The sequence below is a fragment of the Solanum tuberosum genome, unplaced genomic scaffold (genome assembly GCF_000226075.1).
Source record: "Solanum tuberosum cultivar DM 1-3 516 R44 unplaced genomic scaffold, SolTub_3.0 scf00060, whole genome shotgun sequence".
In the NCBI taxonomy this organism is placed as follows: Eukaryota; Viridiplantae; Streptophyta; class Magnoliopsida; order Solanales; family Solanaceae; genus Solanum; species Solanum tuberosum.
In genome coordinates, this window is record NW_006238985.1 from 1,652,842 (window position 1) to 1,668,301 (window position 15,460).

Below are 15,460 nucleotides of genomic sequence, written 5' to 3' on the forward strand. Positions count from 1 at the left end.
CCCCTCCACTAGCCCACCCCCTCCAGTTCCCACCAACATCCAACCACTCAGTGTTGTTTAACCCCCACCTCTTCCACTAGCTGAAATGAATTTGATAGTGCTATATGTATAACAGATATCTCTATAAAAAATTTTATTTACATGTATAAAATAATATAATTGTTGACACCCAATTTTGACCCTCCCCGATGATAATTAGTTTTCAAGCTTCTATTTTTCAAACGATTTAGAATAATTAGCTTTTTAAAATTCAAAATAGTTTCAAGGTCATTTTAAACAATTTTGAATAATAAATATATTTCATATAATTATATATGTAATTAACACATTTTATAAATATTTGTAAATCATCTCAAAAGGTTTCATTTTTTATTTTATTTTTATGACAAAGGAAACCCGCAGCCGATACCCTTTGGGTGTGCACATGATAAAATCCCCACTCCTATGCAATAGCTCGCAAATCACATAGGAGAGGTAACCCACACTAGGCAAACCCGGTGCGACGAGCTCGTCCTAGAAGCAAACCCCTTGAAATTAAGAAGCTCGTTAATTGATTATATTAGTTCGTCTTATTTAAATTTAAGCCAAATTCATAAGTTGAACTCAATTTGGTTAATAAATTGTCTAATTTTGTAATTCATTTGGCCAAATCTAAAATTCAATCTAGCCTTTTATTTATCCTTATCTTTAAAGGGAAAATTACGCGGTTAAGCAAACTTATACTACTTAATTACTCATTATAGCTATAGTTTGTTGTAATTACCACTCACGACTATCATTATACATTAATTAAGCGGGCCGACTTTGAGTTTGTATAATTAGTCACGTTTATATATGTATAATTCGCCAGAATATACAAATACATATGTATAATATAGAATTATCTAACCTATATACATATACAATTCACCTCTCCCCTACTTTTTGCCCTCTCTCGCTCTCCTCTCTCCTCCCTTTCCCAATCTCACTCGCCTCTCTCCACCCTCTCCCAATCTCGCTTGCCGTATATCAAATGCATATGTATAATATATAATTATCTAACCTTTACACATATACAATTCACCTCTCTCCTGCTCTCTGCCCTCTCTCGCTCGCCTCTCTCATCCATCTCCCAATCTCGCTCGCCTCTCTCCTCCCTCTCCCAATCTCGCTTGCCATTTATACAAATACATATGTATAATATACAATTATCTAACTTATATACATATACAGTTCACCTTTCTCCCACTATTTTCCCCCTTTCTCTCGCCTTTCTCATCTCTCCTCCCTATAACATATAGCTACGAATTGTAATTATCAAACTATAGCTATAGAGAGTGATTAGGTTATTTTTGAGTGGCTATATATGAAAGTTCTCCATCTTTAAACCCACTTAAAAGACCAAATTTGGGCCTTTTTATTTCCAACAGCCCATCTCTCCAACCCTTTAGACCCAATTTCATGAACCCTCCCAGCACACTTAAATAACCCGACCCGGTCCATCTTTTCAATTCTAAAAAAACCAAGAAACACTGCATTCAATGTTAACAGTGAAGCGAGTTCACAACAACAGACGCGTAAACGATTCTGAAACGATCCCGTACGCACTTCGCCTCCCCCACGCGGTGGCGAGTTCACAGAAAGGGACACGACGTCCGTCTCCAAGCGTCAAATAGACGGAAAGCAAATTCCAACGTCTCCTTCCTCAGTTTGAGTACTGTTTCTCGTACGACTTTCTGCAATTTTGTCCTCACTAGTGCGAGATGATGCCACGTCAAGCACAAAGACTAGTGATTTGATCGAAGCCGTCCATCGCCCTTTCTTCTTCCGAAATGGGACGAATTTTCAGATAAAATGGTGTTTCCCTTTAATGGTGAAAGATTTTTGGAGTTTGAATTTGGAATGTGCCTTCACCCTATCCTGATCTCCACCTTTGCCCCCAAAAAAATTCTGCCCTAATTTCATCTATAAATACCTCCATCTCCCTCATTGTTAAGGGTTAGAGATTTTCGATTGGAAAATTTGGAGTCAAGAAAAAGGATAAGATACAGTGAAATACATAAGTTTCTTTGAGCCCAGAATAGACACCAAAATCAACAAGTATTTTAAAGGACATCTCGATTCCAACTTTTTCTTCCGAACACGACCCTCCTGCTGCTTGTCGGAATTCTTTAAGTTGCTGGTGGTGGAATAGAACGCTCTAAGATCGCCCTGTCTCAGTTCCTGCTCGACCAAAAGGTAAAGTTCTTTCTCTTTTATGCTTTTTCCCGTCTTCGAAATGACTCTCGTGTGTTGTTTGCTTGATACTGGCTGTAAGTTCTATCTTGAGTATATCCAGCTCTTTGTGTTAGTGTAATCTTCTTTTGTTTTATTTCCTCCTAATCATGACAGCGAGTAGGGGTCGAATGTTAGTGAAATTTTTACTTAGTATGCTATGGTGCTGGTTTAATTAATTGTATTATTTGCATAGTAATTTGATTGGCTCTTCCCTTAATAGTTTGACGTTTTGGTTAAAATCCGGACAACATGAGTTGTGTCACTTGGTTTCTCCACTGTATGTTTTGTTTTTTTTACTTTGAGTTAACACAACATGAAGTTAGTTTTTTTCTGGATGACTATTAACTTGCCTCTGTTCTTCCCCTTGATTATATATCTTGTTGACAATGATTTAGCTTTGATTTGACTCGTGATACCATGTTCAATCTTAGGCTACTGTAAATTGCCATTTAGCCAATGTTACTTTTATTTTTCAACAAGTAACACTCCCATCCTTGTCTAGTCAGAAAATATTTGTTCTGAAAATAGCATGTCGTTTAATTTAGTCATTGGTTTGGTATTACTGCTCAATAGTGCTATTCCCTCTGGATAATTTGTTTACTTATGTTGGTTTGTGCTAGTGTCCAGCATGATGGTTTGAGTCACGAATGCTCTCTCTTTCTTTTAATTTAATCATTTCTAGTCTCTTTTCTCTTCTTTGCCTGTAATGGTCTGGTATGCTACTGCCTCCAATGCCTATGTATTATTTTAATCGTGATAAATTAGCATCGTTAGGTTCTATTGGAAGAGCCATTCTGACTATAGCATAAGCTATTTGAGTCCATAACGTGTGGGCCATTCTTGCTTGATGTTTTTTCTTTATATTAAATTATCAATGGATGATACTTATGTATTTCTTTTGTTTTCTGATGCATGTGATCTATTAATGAGTCATTTGGGACTTAGACCTTTGCCCTTGCATTATTAAGGGGCCATTAAGGCCCGATATCCTCTCTTCCTTGAGTCAGCTATCATGGAAAATTAGGGAAACAGGTGCACAGGTTGAAAATTGATGAATACGGGCTGAAATTTGGATTTTCATGTTCCCGAAATTCGAAAACGAGTTGAAATACAGCTTGTATACATCGATATATGTCAATATACATGATGAAATGCAGTATACAGGTGCAGAAATATGGAAATACAGGTCAAAAAAGGTGGAAATACAAAGTGTAAATAAAATACAGGTTTCAAAAAACTCAAAATGGATTGGATACAAGTCGTATATAGCCGGTATACATCAAATGTATACCAGATTTTCAGGAGAAATGGGCCAAAGTCCCATTCAAACTTGCTACAGGATTTTTGGAGGAATTGGGCCTAAAAGTCTATTTTTGATGAATTTGGGCAAAGAGCCCAAGTTCAAATTTTCTCCCTTCTCTTCTTTATTTATTTGCTATTGTATTGACTAACATTTCACTTGTTTAATTTTGGTTTGACTTAATTAATTTTCCAAAGATAGTCATTTCTTTTTTCATATTCAAATAAAGAATATTTATTTAATTTATATTTAGCTTTAGTTTATTATTTGTCTTGCAACTTGAATTAATCCCTTTAGAATATTTCCCTTTAATTGTTCCCCTTAAAAATAAAAAATAAATGAGTTCTTTTATTTAGTTAAAATTTTAAAAATTAGTCAAAGTCATTTTAGTCAAATCACTGGTCAACCGCAAGTTAGCGGACATTTTGAGGGCCTAACACCTTCTCGGAATGTACATTGAACTTCGAACCCTTTTATTTTCAATTGATTTTATCTGTTTAGGTCTTTTGAAAACCTTAAGTTTTTTCTTGATTTTTTAAACTAAAAATTAAGTGGCGACTCTGTTCTTTTGGAAATTCAATTTCTCTTAAATCATAAGTTTAATCGATTTTTCGAAAACCTAGTCATTGTTCTTTTATTTATTTTTTCGAGTAAAACAATAATGATTTTTAAAATGTAATTATTTAGTAATATTTGGAAAGGTTCTATTATTGAGTTGGTCGGATTTTGGACAATTAATGCTTTAATAAAAAAGAAAGGATTTTGATTAATCTTGAAATTGAGTTTCAAAAGATCCTTCTAAGTTTGTGTTTTGAGTTTAAAAAGGAATCTTCTTAAAATTAATTCTTAACACTAACACCATACCAATAATGCCAAGTCACTTCATTGTAAGGACGCATAAATCAGTAATATACTACACTTTGACCAACGCTTCCTCCTTAATAATAAAAATATATTGTGCATAATGGCATGTGATGTTTAAAATATAACACGAATGAATAAGAACATTCTACTTTAATAAAAGTTTTTGGATTATGATAAATGATGAAACAATGCAGAATAACTTTTTTTTCTTGATTGCGCTTAACGATAAATTTGATAATGTTCTACTTCCATGTAGTGGTATCGTAACAGACGCATATTATAAGTCTTGTAACCTTTTTTGTTTTCATTGATTAAACATACTTCAAATTTGAATTGTTTTGACCGAAATAATTAGGTGTAATGCGGAATCTAGCAAAGCAAACTTCGAAAGACCATGAGTAAGAAGACAAACGAGAAATATATCAAAAAGCACAAAGATTTAGCGTGGTTCGGTCAATCGACCTACATCCACAAAGAAGGAGATGATCAATCCACTATGAATATGAGAGTAAAAAATATAGAGAGAAATAACCTCAACCAATTTACTCGAAATACAAGGAGGTTCACAAATTTTCTCTCAAAACCTAAGACTACGTTGTAAATGTTGATTAAGTTAGAAAGAAGAAGCATCTATTTATAGAGTTCTAAACATTTTCCTACGAGAAAAAGACTAGTCAATCCTAAACTTTTTCCTAAAAGGAAAGCCTATTTATGATAAGAACTCGGGGCAAATAATACCCAACATGAATTTCATTGAATATATTTGTAATCAATTAATATTAGTGAAAGAAAGTGGAAAAGTTCCGCCCGAATCGTTAGTAGGGGAAGAATATAATCTGCGAGAATCGATTGTTTGACGAATGTATTTATAGACAATTGGAGATTTATTAATTTGTAGTTGATTAATTATAGTGACTATATACTTGAGTCTTTTTTTACAAAAGATTGGAGAATTGGTCCTGTCCTCTTATTCAAAATGAAAGCACCACTCTCCAGTGGAAAAGTAAAGAAATAGAAAACAAAACAAAAGAAGGAATTCCACTAGGGATTTCTGTCCTTCCTTTTGAAGGATTAATTCATTACCTCGAAATGCTTGCTTCAATGGTTTTATTCTAACAATTCATGTTAAAAAAATATTCTAACATCAGTCTATGTGATTAGATTTATGAATTCAATCTTTAAGATTCTTTAAGAAGGAGATGAGCAATCCACTAGAATATGGAGTAAAAAATATAGAGAAAAAAAACCTTAACCAATTTACTCGGAATACAAGGAGGTTCACAAATTTTCTCTCAAAACCTAAGACTACGTTGTAAATGTTGATTAAGTTAGAAGGAAGAAGCATCTATTTATAGAGTTCTAAACATTTTCTTACGAGAAAAAGACTAGCCAATCCTAAACTTTTTCCTAAAAGGAAAGCCTATTTATGGTAAGAAACTCGGGGCAAATAATACCCAACATGAATTTCATTGGATATATTTGTAATCAATTAATATTTAGTCAAAGAAAGTGGAAAAGTTTTGTAGATTGTCCGCCCGAATCGTTAGTAGGGGAAGAATATAATCTGCGAGAATCGATTGTTTGAGGAACGTATTTATAGACAATTGGAGATTTATTAATTTGTAGTTGATTAATTATACTTGAGTCTTTTTTTTTAACAAAAGATTGGAGAATTGGTCGTGTCCTCTTATTCAAAATGAAAGCACCACTCTCCAGTGGAAAAGTAAAGAAATAGAAAACAAAACAAAAGAAGGAATTTCACTAGGGATTTTTGTCCTTCCTTTTGAAAGATTAATTCATTACCTCGAAATGCTTGCTTCAATGGTTTTATTCTAACAATCCATGTTAAAAAAGTATTCTAACATCAGTCTATGTGATTAGATTTATGAATTCAATCTTTAAGATTCTTTAGTATCGAATTATGACTTCAGTCTTATTATTAATTGTAATTTTAATAATTTTATATGTCATGCATCGAAGAGTCCCTTACAATAGCTTGCTAATCTCGAATATCGCCATGCATCGAACTACTGCATGGCCGGCCTGGCGCCCGTATACACGAGCCCAGAAAAATTGTTCAATGGCATGACCGTTAAAAATAATTATACCTCTACTAGTGCATAAAAATGGCATTAAATTTAGGAACAGAGGATATAACGTTTTAAAACTTTACTTTATGCACGATAAGAAGTAAGAGCATTGTGTTGATTACACATTCAACATGATTCAATTACTTAAATTTCAAATTTATATTTATTTTACTAAATTCATTGAATATAAATTACTAATATAAAATTTTAGTAACTTAAAAGAACTAGAATCTCGAATTCATCATAAACTTCAAATCAACTTTGGGTATGATAATAGACACGCTACATAAAAAAAAAAGGCAATAATTTTTTTGGTGTCATGTTTTAAAAGAGGATATTTTTTAGCAGAATGCTAAAATGACCCATATTGTTAAATCTCTTTCACAAAAAATAGCTTGCCAAAAGTTAATTTATTTATGCTTTTTTGTGTGTGTGACCGGACGTTTTCCCGTTTTGAGATTCAAATTCCACTCAAAGAATTGATCAATTATTTGATATTCTATTATTACAATGGTCTTTTTTAATTCAATAATTGAAGTCATCTTTTAGTTCTCTTTCCTGTCATTCGCAGTTCAGTCCTTTTCAAATCATATGTATCACAAAATAAACCGATACTATATGATTTAGGGTCTACACCCTTTACTAATAATTGCACATAATTTTTTTAATTTAAAATTAGTGTATTTTTTCGACGTGCTGTGTTTTGGGGGAAAAAATTAAAAAAATATTTCTTTTGTTCTACTTTAATTTAATTAGTGTATAAGTTTTTCGAAATTTGAAATTCGTTTTAGCTATGACTTTTACTTTTAAATTCATATTCTTTAGTTATAACTTTATTATTTTGAATGTCAATAATATTTGTTTATATGTTGTAACTACTTTGAGTAAAAAATCAACACAAAAAAATACTTTAATTCTGGACATCTAAATAGACCTCTTCACATTAAATTTGAGCAAACAAAAAGTAATTAACGACTTAAAATATTTAAAAATTATATTAAAATTTAATCAATTTTCTAAATTCTATCTATATCACATAAATTAAAATAAAAAAAGATAATAGATATTGAACCCGTGCTAGCACGGCCGCACGGGCACCTGTGTCTGGTACATATAAAAGTCATACTTTAGCTTGTAAAGGTGGCTTAATTAACCAATTTGACTATGCCTAAAACAATTTTTTATTTAAGTCATTTCTTTTACGATAGAGAAAAGTGGAAAACTATACAATTATTGTATATACATATATTTAATCGTTGAAAGTCTAACAATAATCCATTTGAATCCCACCTCCAACAAACATGTTTTTCAATTAAAAAGTTTCTTATATATATTTAATCTTAATGATTAATGAAGTTAAAATTTACATTATAATCACGATCTGAAGTATCTAATCCTAACAATCTTATTCATCAATTATGTTAATTGTTAACATGAACAAAAAGACTTGTTTATCATAACCAATTCATCATGACCACAATTATCATTATAATAATTAACCAATTGACACATCGAGACAATCATAAATATACATAGCATGTAATTTATGGGTAAAAAACTAAATGCAACATATAATATAATATAAACTTGTATATTTCAACAGATAAAATTTTATTTTACGCTTTTACGCCAAAACTAGTTAAAGAGTAAATTAAATTGAATAGGTCATTTCATAATAACTTTAATTAAAACAGGAAACATACATAAATTCCTCTTTAAACTTATTCAATCCGAAAAAAAACTATTTCCACATGTGAACTTTACGAACGACTTATTCATTCCTTAATATTGTTGTTTGAAGTATTGGTAAAAGCCCTCAGACAAATAATATACGGTGTAAAATCATATTCAAAATTTCAAAGATGCCATAGCAAATGTAAAAGTTATTATTACTTAGGAGAAGCCAAGAAGCGGTGAAGAAAAAAAGGAATCGAACAAAAAAAAAAGGGGGGAAGGCCCCCACAAAAATTCACTGTCTTAATTATCACAACTTGTACCTAGTTACTTGTTTGAGATATAATTACTATATATTAACAAAAAAAAAGATTAAGAATAGTTTAATTGGACAAACCCAATTAAAAGGTGCCATGCGTATCATTTAATTTAGGTTCATGTTAATTTCTTTTTTCAGCTTTCATGCACCTTTAATAGAGTAAATATTGACAATAGAGAGTTGTTCTAATGGCAAATATCCTAATTTTTAATCTTAAGATAATTAGTTCGAATCATAGAGTAAATATTGATAATAATTGTAATAAATTAAATCTTGAGTCAAACTCATTTTCGAAAGCTAGCTCACAATTAGAAAGATCATATAATTAGAAGATCAGTACCCATCTCTTTCTTATCCGATGTGGTGGGGGATAGTCGCATAAGCGACGCCTAATCAACCCTCTGATGCATCTTTATTGGGCCCAATCAATAAAAAAATAAAATAAAATATATATATATAAAAGTTTCTTTACTTATTATTTTGTCTATATAAATTAGAAGATTAAACATTAAAATATTGGAAAAATTACACATATAAATGAAAGTCCTGTTTTCTTATGGGAGTTAACTTATTAAACCAAGGCTTATCAAACTTTTTAGGGAAAAGGGTTTGATATATCTTTAACTTTGTCATCTAGAGCTAATATACTCTTGTTACGAAAGTGGCTTGTATATATCCTATTAGAATACAAATGGCTCACATATATAACCTTTTTCTCTAATGAAAGTGAAAAAAATTAATTTAAATTAATTTTTTGAATTATCTTTTCAAAAAAAATATAATCCATGGGGTTATATTTGATCCTCCTCACACGTATTTTTTTTTTGACTTTTTTGTTTCAATGACTAATTTAAATTTATTATTTTGATGGTCAAATTTATTTATGTTTCACTAATTTCTTGTAAATTTTATTATAGATGCCCCACTTTTTTTTATTTTTACAAATACAAAAACTAAATTACAATATAGCCGCAAAAAAATGATTTTAAAATTTTTCTTTACTCTATAGAATAAAAGAAAAAAAAACTCGAATAATGATAATCAAAGAAGTCGAAAGATAATTATCGTATGAAAAAGATAAAAATATTCCTTGAACTTTGCTATAAGGATCATATATATACCCCTATATAATTTTTAAAAAAATCTAAAGTCACTTCCATAAGATGAAGGATATATGTGAGCTCTTTTTGTAACAGTAAGGATATATGTGAGCCATTTGTATAACGATAAGGGTATATATGAGCCACTTTCATAACTAGGGTATATCAACTCTAAATGGCAAAGTTAAAGGGTATATTAAGCCCTTTTCCCAACTTTTTATGATGACAAATGTACACCATCCAGTTGTTATATTATAAAATTATATACACGTGTATAAATGTGGTCGCTCCGAAAATAGTAGTAACATTTATTCTCCTTCGAATACTCCCTTCGATCCATTCAAAAATGACAATTATTTTTAATAAGAACTACAAGTAATTATCAAAGTGAACCAGATAGGGAATATTTCCTTAATATATTTGTAATACTAATTAGCTAGTTCACCCTCCTATAAATATATAGTTCCTTACGCCTATTTATCGTACACAAATCAGCATCATTCTCCTCCCTTGGCCTTGAAGGAAGAATTTGATTCTGACTTCGTAGAGCTTGTGCACCCATTAAACTATTGGAAGTAGTGTTTAATTTGGGCGATCGATCGATCGATCAAGAAGGTAGAAAATGGGGAGTGAATTGTTGGCTTTTGTGGTAATGGTGATTGTGCAATTAGGGTTTGCTGGAATGATAATAATATCAAAGTTAGTGATGGATGGTGGCATGAATCCTTTTGTTCAGTCAGCTTATAGGCCTATTTTTGCAACTATCTCCATTGCTCCATTTGCTTTCTACTTCGAGAGGTATCTCATGCATGTTCAAAACAGCAATATTCACACTAATGCACATTTCTCTTTTTAATAAGTCCATATTTATCAAGATCCCAAAACCAATAGGGTGAGAGAGAGAGTTGAGACACATTTTTTTTTAAAAATAAAAAATCAGGTGGAAGTTAACTAACGAATTAAGGATGAATTTTGTTTTCTTGGCAAATTAATTGATGGGTTTTGTCCCTGCAATTAATATTTTATCAGAATTGTCTCTTGAATCAGCTTTTTCTAATTATTTACTCATGCATCTTGTTTTTTGACAGGAAAAATGAATCCAAGTTGACAGTCTCTGTTCTTTTCCAGATATTTTTGTGTTCTATTTTCGGGTAAGAATTTTCTTTTCTATTTGAAATAGTAATAAATGTGAGTTACACAATGGAAAAGTGAGAAACGAATTATTTGAGCGAGGTTCTACCGTGAAAAAACTGTTTAATGAAACTTTAGTCTCAAGAAACCCCCCGTAGTTGTTGTACACTCGAAATTTCACTCTTTTTTTTAATGACAGGATAACAGCGAACCAATATGCATGGTTCATCGGCTTAACGAATTCAACTCCAACGATTGCTTCTGCCATTGATAATCTAATCCCAGCTTTCACATTTATCATAGCCGTACCCTTGGGGTAATTAATTGTATTTTCTCTACAAATATTCAAAAGTAAAAGAAAAAATTTTAATTTTAATTTTGTGGGTGCAGGATTGAAAAATTGGGATTAAGAAGTATAGCAGGACAAGCTAAGTTTTGGGGTACAATAGTATGTGTTGGAGGTGCAATGTTATTGTCATTATATCATGGAAAAGTTGTTATTGGTCAGTTAGGATTTCATTGGAAATTTGCAGAAAATACAGGCAAAGATGTCAATTCCAACTTCTTTTTAGGACCTTTTTTACTTATAGTGTGCAGTCTTACTTATGCCATTTGGTTAATCATTCAGGTAATATATACTACTACTACACCATCCACACACAGCTCTAATTTTTTGAAAAGCTAACAAATCTTTTTGTTGGTTAAATTAGACAAAGGTAAATGAGAAGTATGCAGCTCCATATACATGCATAACTTTGATGTGCTTAATGGCAAGTGTGGAGAGTGTCATTATTGGCTTTTGCATCGTCCCTAAACTTTCTGAATGGGCTTTAAACCCCATTAGAGCTATCTCTGTGGTCTATAATGTACGACTCTAGCTTTGCGTATCTATTTAATAACTTACTTATATAACGAATTTTTATATATATAGTACTCCATCTGTCCCAATTTATGTGGTATCTTTTAGATTTCGATATTCAAACAAGTTATATCCTTGACAGTAAATTTTGCATTTATCTTTTTAATTGTCAATTATTGTGACTTATACTACTTTTACGTAGTTTACAAATATTTTTAAGATTTCATGCACGTCAAACTTAAATTGTTTGAATCTTGAAAAATAAAAAATCCACATAAATTGGGACAGAAAAAGTATAATTTAGGATAACTTATCCTATTCAATTACAAGTTACGAATTTCACTTTTTCTTTGATTAATTAAAGGAAGACTAGCAAGTATCATATGGAGTAATTTGTTTATGATCATGATAAGTTTTATTTAATGTTGATAACAGGGAGCTGTGAGTACATCATTAGTATTTTTCCTGAGCTCATGGTGCATCGAGAAAAAAGGTCCTTTATATGTCTCGATGTTCAATCCGTTGTTGTTGGTTATTTCTGCATTTCTCAGTTGGACTTTGCTTCGTGAGAAATTATACCTTGGAGTGTAAGCATATAAAGCCAAATACTTTATTTTCATATTGTAAGCTAATTACTATAAAAAAAAATATTGTAAAACATTTAGCATTTGTTTGATCATTTTTTGAAATATATCAGAGGTTGTAGGGTCAATCATAGTAGTGGCTGGGCTTTACGGATTTTTGTGGGGAAAAAAGATGGAGACAAATGCAGAGGATATTGAAGTAAATAAAGAGAAGATGAATCAGTTGAGTAAATCAATTGATTTGGAATTACAATTACCCAACTCTAATGATCAGATATCATCAGAATTAACCAAAACTAAACTCCAAATATGAGGAATTGGAGTTGTAATTGTAACAACTACTAAAATTAATCTCTTCCAATTTGTGTATCGGACAATATATGAATAAAACCATTTACCTTTCGGATCGTATGGATTATTTGCAAGTTTTTCATACCATGCCGGTTCTATATTTTTGAAGCATCTCCTTCCTTTGTTGTTAACTCCCTAAAAAGAGATGCTAATGAAACTTCTTCACATAGATCAGTTCTCTTTTATGCAGATGACTCTTAATTATTAATTAAAACCCTTCCGTTCTAAATTTGTTTTATATGTCTTATCTATAGTCTATAATATATTAAATATGGGCTATGGCCTATGGATGTGTATGTTCGGTAGGAAGGAAACGATTTTCATGATAAATATTTTTCAGAAATATAGATAAATATTTTACTCATTCTTTTGTATTTGATATGTAAGTAAAATAATTATTCTAAAATTATTTGTATATATTCTAGATAAAACGTTCTCTTTCCGATAAAATATATTTTCAAAACTTTTTTACCAATAAAACACACCACGTGACACGTGTATATCCAGTCATTTCCGCTCGTAATGGTCTCCATTTCAATATCTCTTGCACACGAGCTATACACATTCGACGTTGTTTATCCCAACGAATGGCCGATTAATAATGAGAATTTTACACAAATCTCATAGTGTTAAGAATTAATTACATTCTATTTCTATCATTTTCTAAATTACAAAAATCTCTTAAATTTAGTGAAATTCAGATACATCCCAAAAACGTCCCGACACATGCATCTCAATTTCGAATACATCAACATTTCGATACATCACGTATAGTGATGTATCTGACCGATACATCACATATAGTGATGTATTATGTCCCGATACATTGAGTATAGTGATGTATTATGTCCCGATACATCGTGTAAAGTGATGTATCCGATCGATACATTGCGTAAAGTGATGTATCCAATCGATACATCGCGTAAAGTGATGTATCCAATCGATACATCGCGTAAAGTGATGTATCCAATCGATACATCGCGTAAAGTGATGTATCCAATCGATACATCGCGTAAAGTGATGTATCCAATCGATACATCGCGTAAAGTGATGTATTTGGCAGGCACATCACATAAATATGTATCAGAGAATAGAAATTTTTGTAATTTTTTCAAATAATACGAAAATTTAGAAATATGGTAAAATAAGTTAGTGTATTTAGGTAAATTTTTATTATATTTTATATAATTCAATAAAGAGTTTTCTAGCAAAAAATACTTGATTTTCAGAGTTTCCAAAGGAAAAACTCTTCATTTTCAAATAAATCCTCATCATATAATATATCCCAACACACCTAAGACTAATTCATTTTTGGTCGATTTTAAAAATAAAAAGAACTTGGCATTCACTATTAAATGAAAATTATATGTACATCCAATAATTCTAAATATTGCTTCAATCCAATTTTGATGCGATTGTTCTACAATAATATTTAACTATTTGTTTATAATTTTTCCCAAAGCGTCACTATAACCGTATGTTATTTTAAAAATATGTCATTTTGTTATGGATGGATATAAACAACAACCTTTCTAAATGTCTTTTTAAGGTGGAGATAAAGAAACTCGTTTTAATGATATTATTATTGTTGTTATAGATTTGCACTGACAATGATATTAGATGGGTGGAGATAAAGAAACTCGTCTTTTAATGATAGTATTATTGTTGTTATAGATTTGACATTGAATATGATATTAGGAGTTCGGAGTCAAAAGGATAAAAAAAAAATTATCAAAAATTCTAAAAGAACACATTAATTTTTTTTTAAATCAAAAGGGCAAAATCGCTCTTGACGAAGCGATTTCCCTTTGACACAATATTAACACCGTTATTTTGTTAAAAATAAAAATCACTGCCCTAGCAGCAATTTCGTCCAAAACTTTTTCTCCTTTTTTTCATTAAAATTGCTGCTATATGGCAGCGATTTTAAGTCCAATTTCTTTTCTTCCTTACATCGCTGCAGGGCAGCGTTTTTCTCAAATTTGTTTTTAAAAAAAAAAAACTAAAATTGCTGCTATGGCAGCGTTTTAATAAAAAAAAAGTTTTTTCTGGCAGTGATTTTATTAATTTTTTTTTTATTATTAAAAATCTCTGACAAAGGACAACAATTGCATATAAATTCTTGAATTCTCTTACGGAAGAGAAATCTTAAAGGGGTTATTTAAAGCAAAATGATGACTTTGAAGGTAGGGAGTCAATTAGGCTTTGAGAAAAAATAGATAGGGCCACACATTACAAGGAAAAGGAGAAGTAAACTCATCATCAAGTACAATGGACCACATAAGTGTTAATTTAATTGATTTTTATCATAGTTTTCTATAAATCAAGCTTTAATTATATCTGCCGACAAACTAAACTTCCTAAGACTTATTAGATAGAACGCTGCCCCTGCAGCGATGTAAGGAAAAAAAAGTGGACTTAAAATCGATTTATGAAAAAAAAGCAATTTTTTTTTTGGATAAAATCGCTGCTCTAGCAGTGATCTCTACTAGTCTAAAGAATTCTAAAGTTTTCTAAGATATTTTCTAAGGCATTCTAAAGTGTTCAACAGATTGGATAAAATCGCTGCTCTAGCAGTGATCTCTACTAGTCTAAAGAATTCTAAAGTTTTCTAAGATATTTTCTAAGGCATTCTAAAGTATTCAACAGAAACATCTAAGGAATTCTAGAGTCTTCCACTAACCTTTTCATAGCTCTAGATTCTTCATTTTTTATTTTTATGCCAAATTTGAAGCGCAAAGTGGCAGGTCATGACACTATGCACCCCTAGCTTTGTAATTTTTAATTAATTTGTTAATATAAAAACCATGCCACCATACGACAATAATTTCTGTTTTAAAAAATGAATTTACCAACTTGAAACTAAATTTAAATAGTTAATACACTTTACTTTAATTGCCGTGTCAACATGTTTGTGGTGTATATTTAATTG

General features: G+C 30.9%; 1 protein-coding gene across 1 annotated transcript; it reads left to right on the top strand.

Moving 5' to 3' along the window:
- Nucleotides 1-9,914: 9,914 nt before the first annotated feature.
- LOC107057670 (WAT1-related protein At1g09380-like) lies at nt 9,915-12,588 on the top strand. Its single transcript, XM_015307567.1, has 7 exons — nt 9,915-10,401; nt 10,692-10,754; nt 10,934-11,050; nt 11,125-11,362; nt 11,445-11,600; nt 12,029-12,178; nt 12,293-12,588. Exons 1-7 carry the CDS (start codon nt 10,226-10,228, stop codon nt 12,488-12,490), a joined length of 1,098 nt encoding a protein of 365 aa, XP_015163053.1. The 5' UTR covers nt 9,915-10,225; the 3' UTR covers nt 12,491-12,588.
- Nucleotides 12,589-15,460: the final 2,872 nt, after the last annotated feature.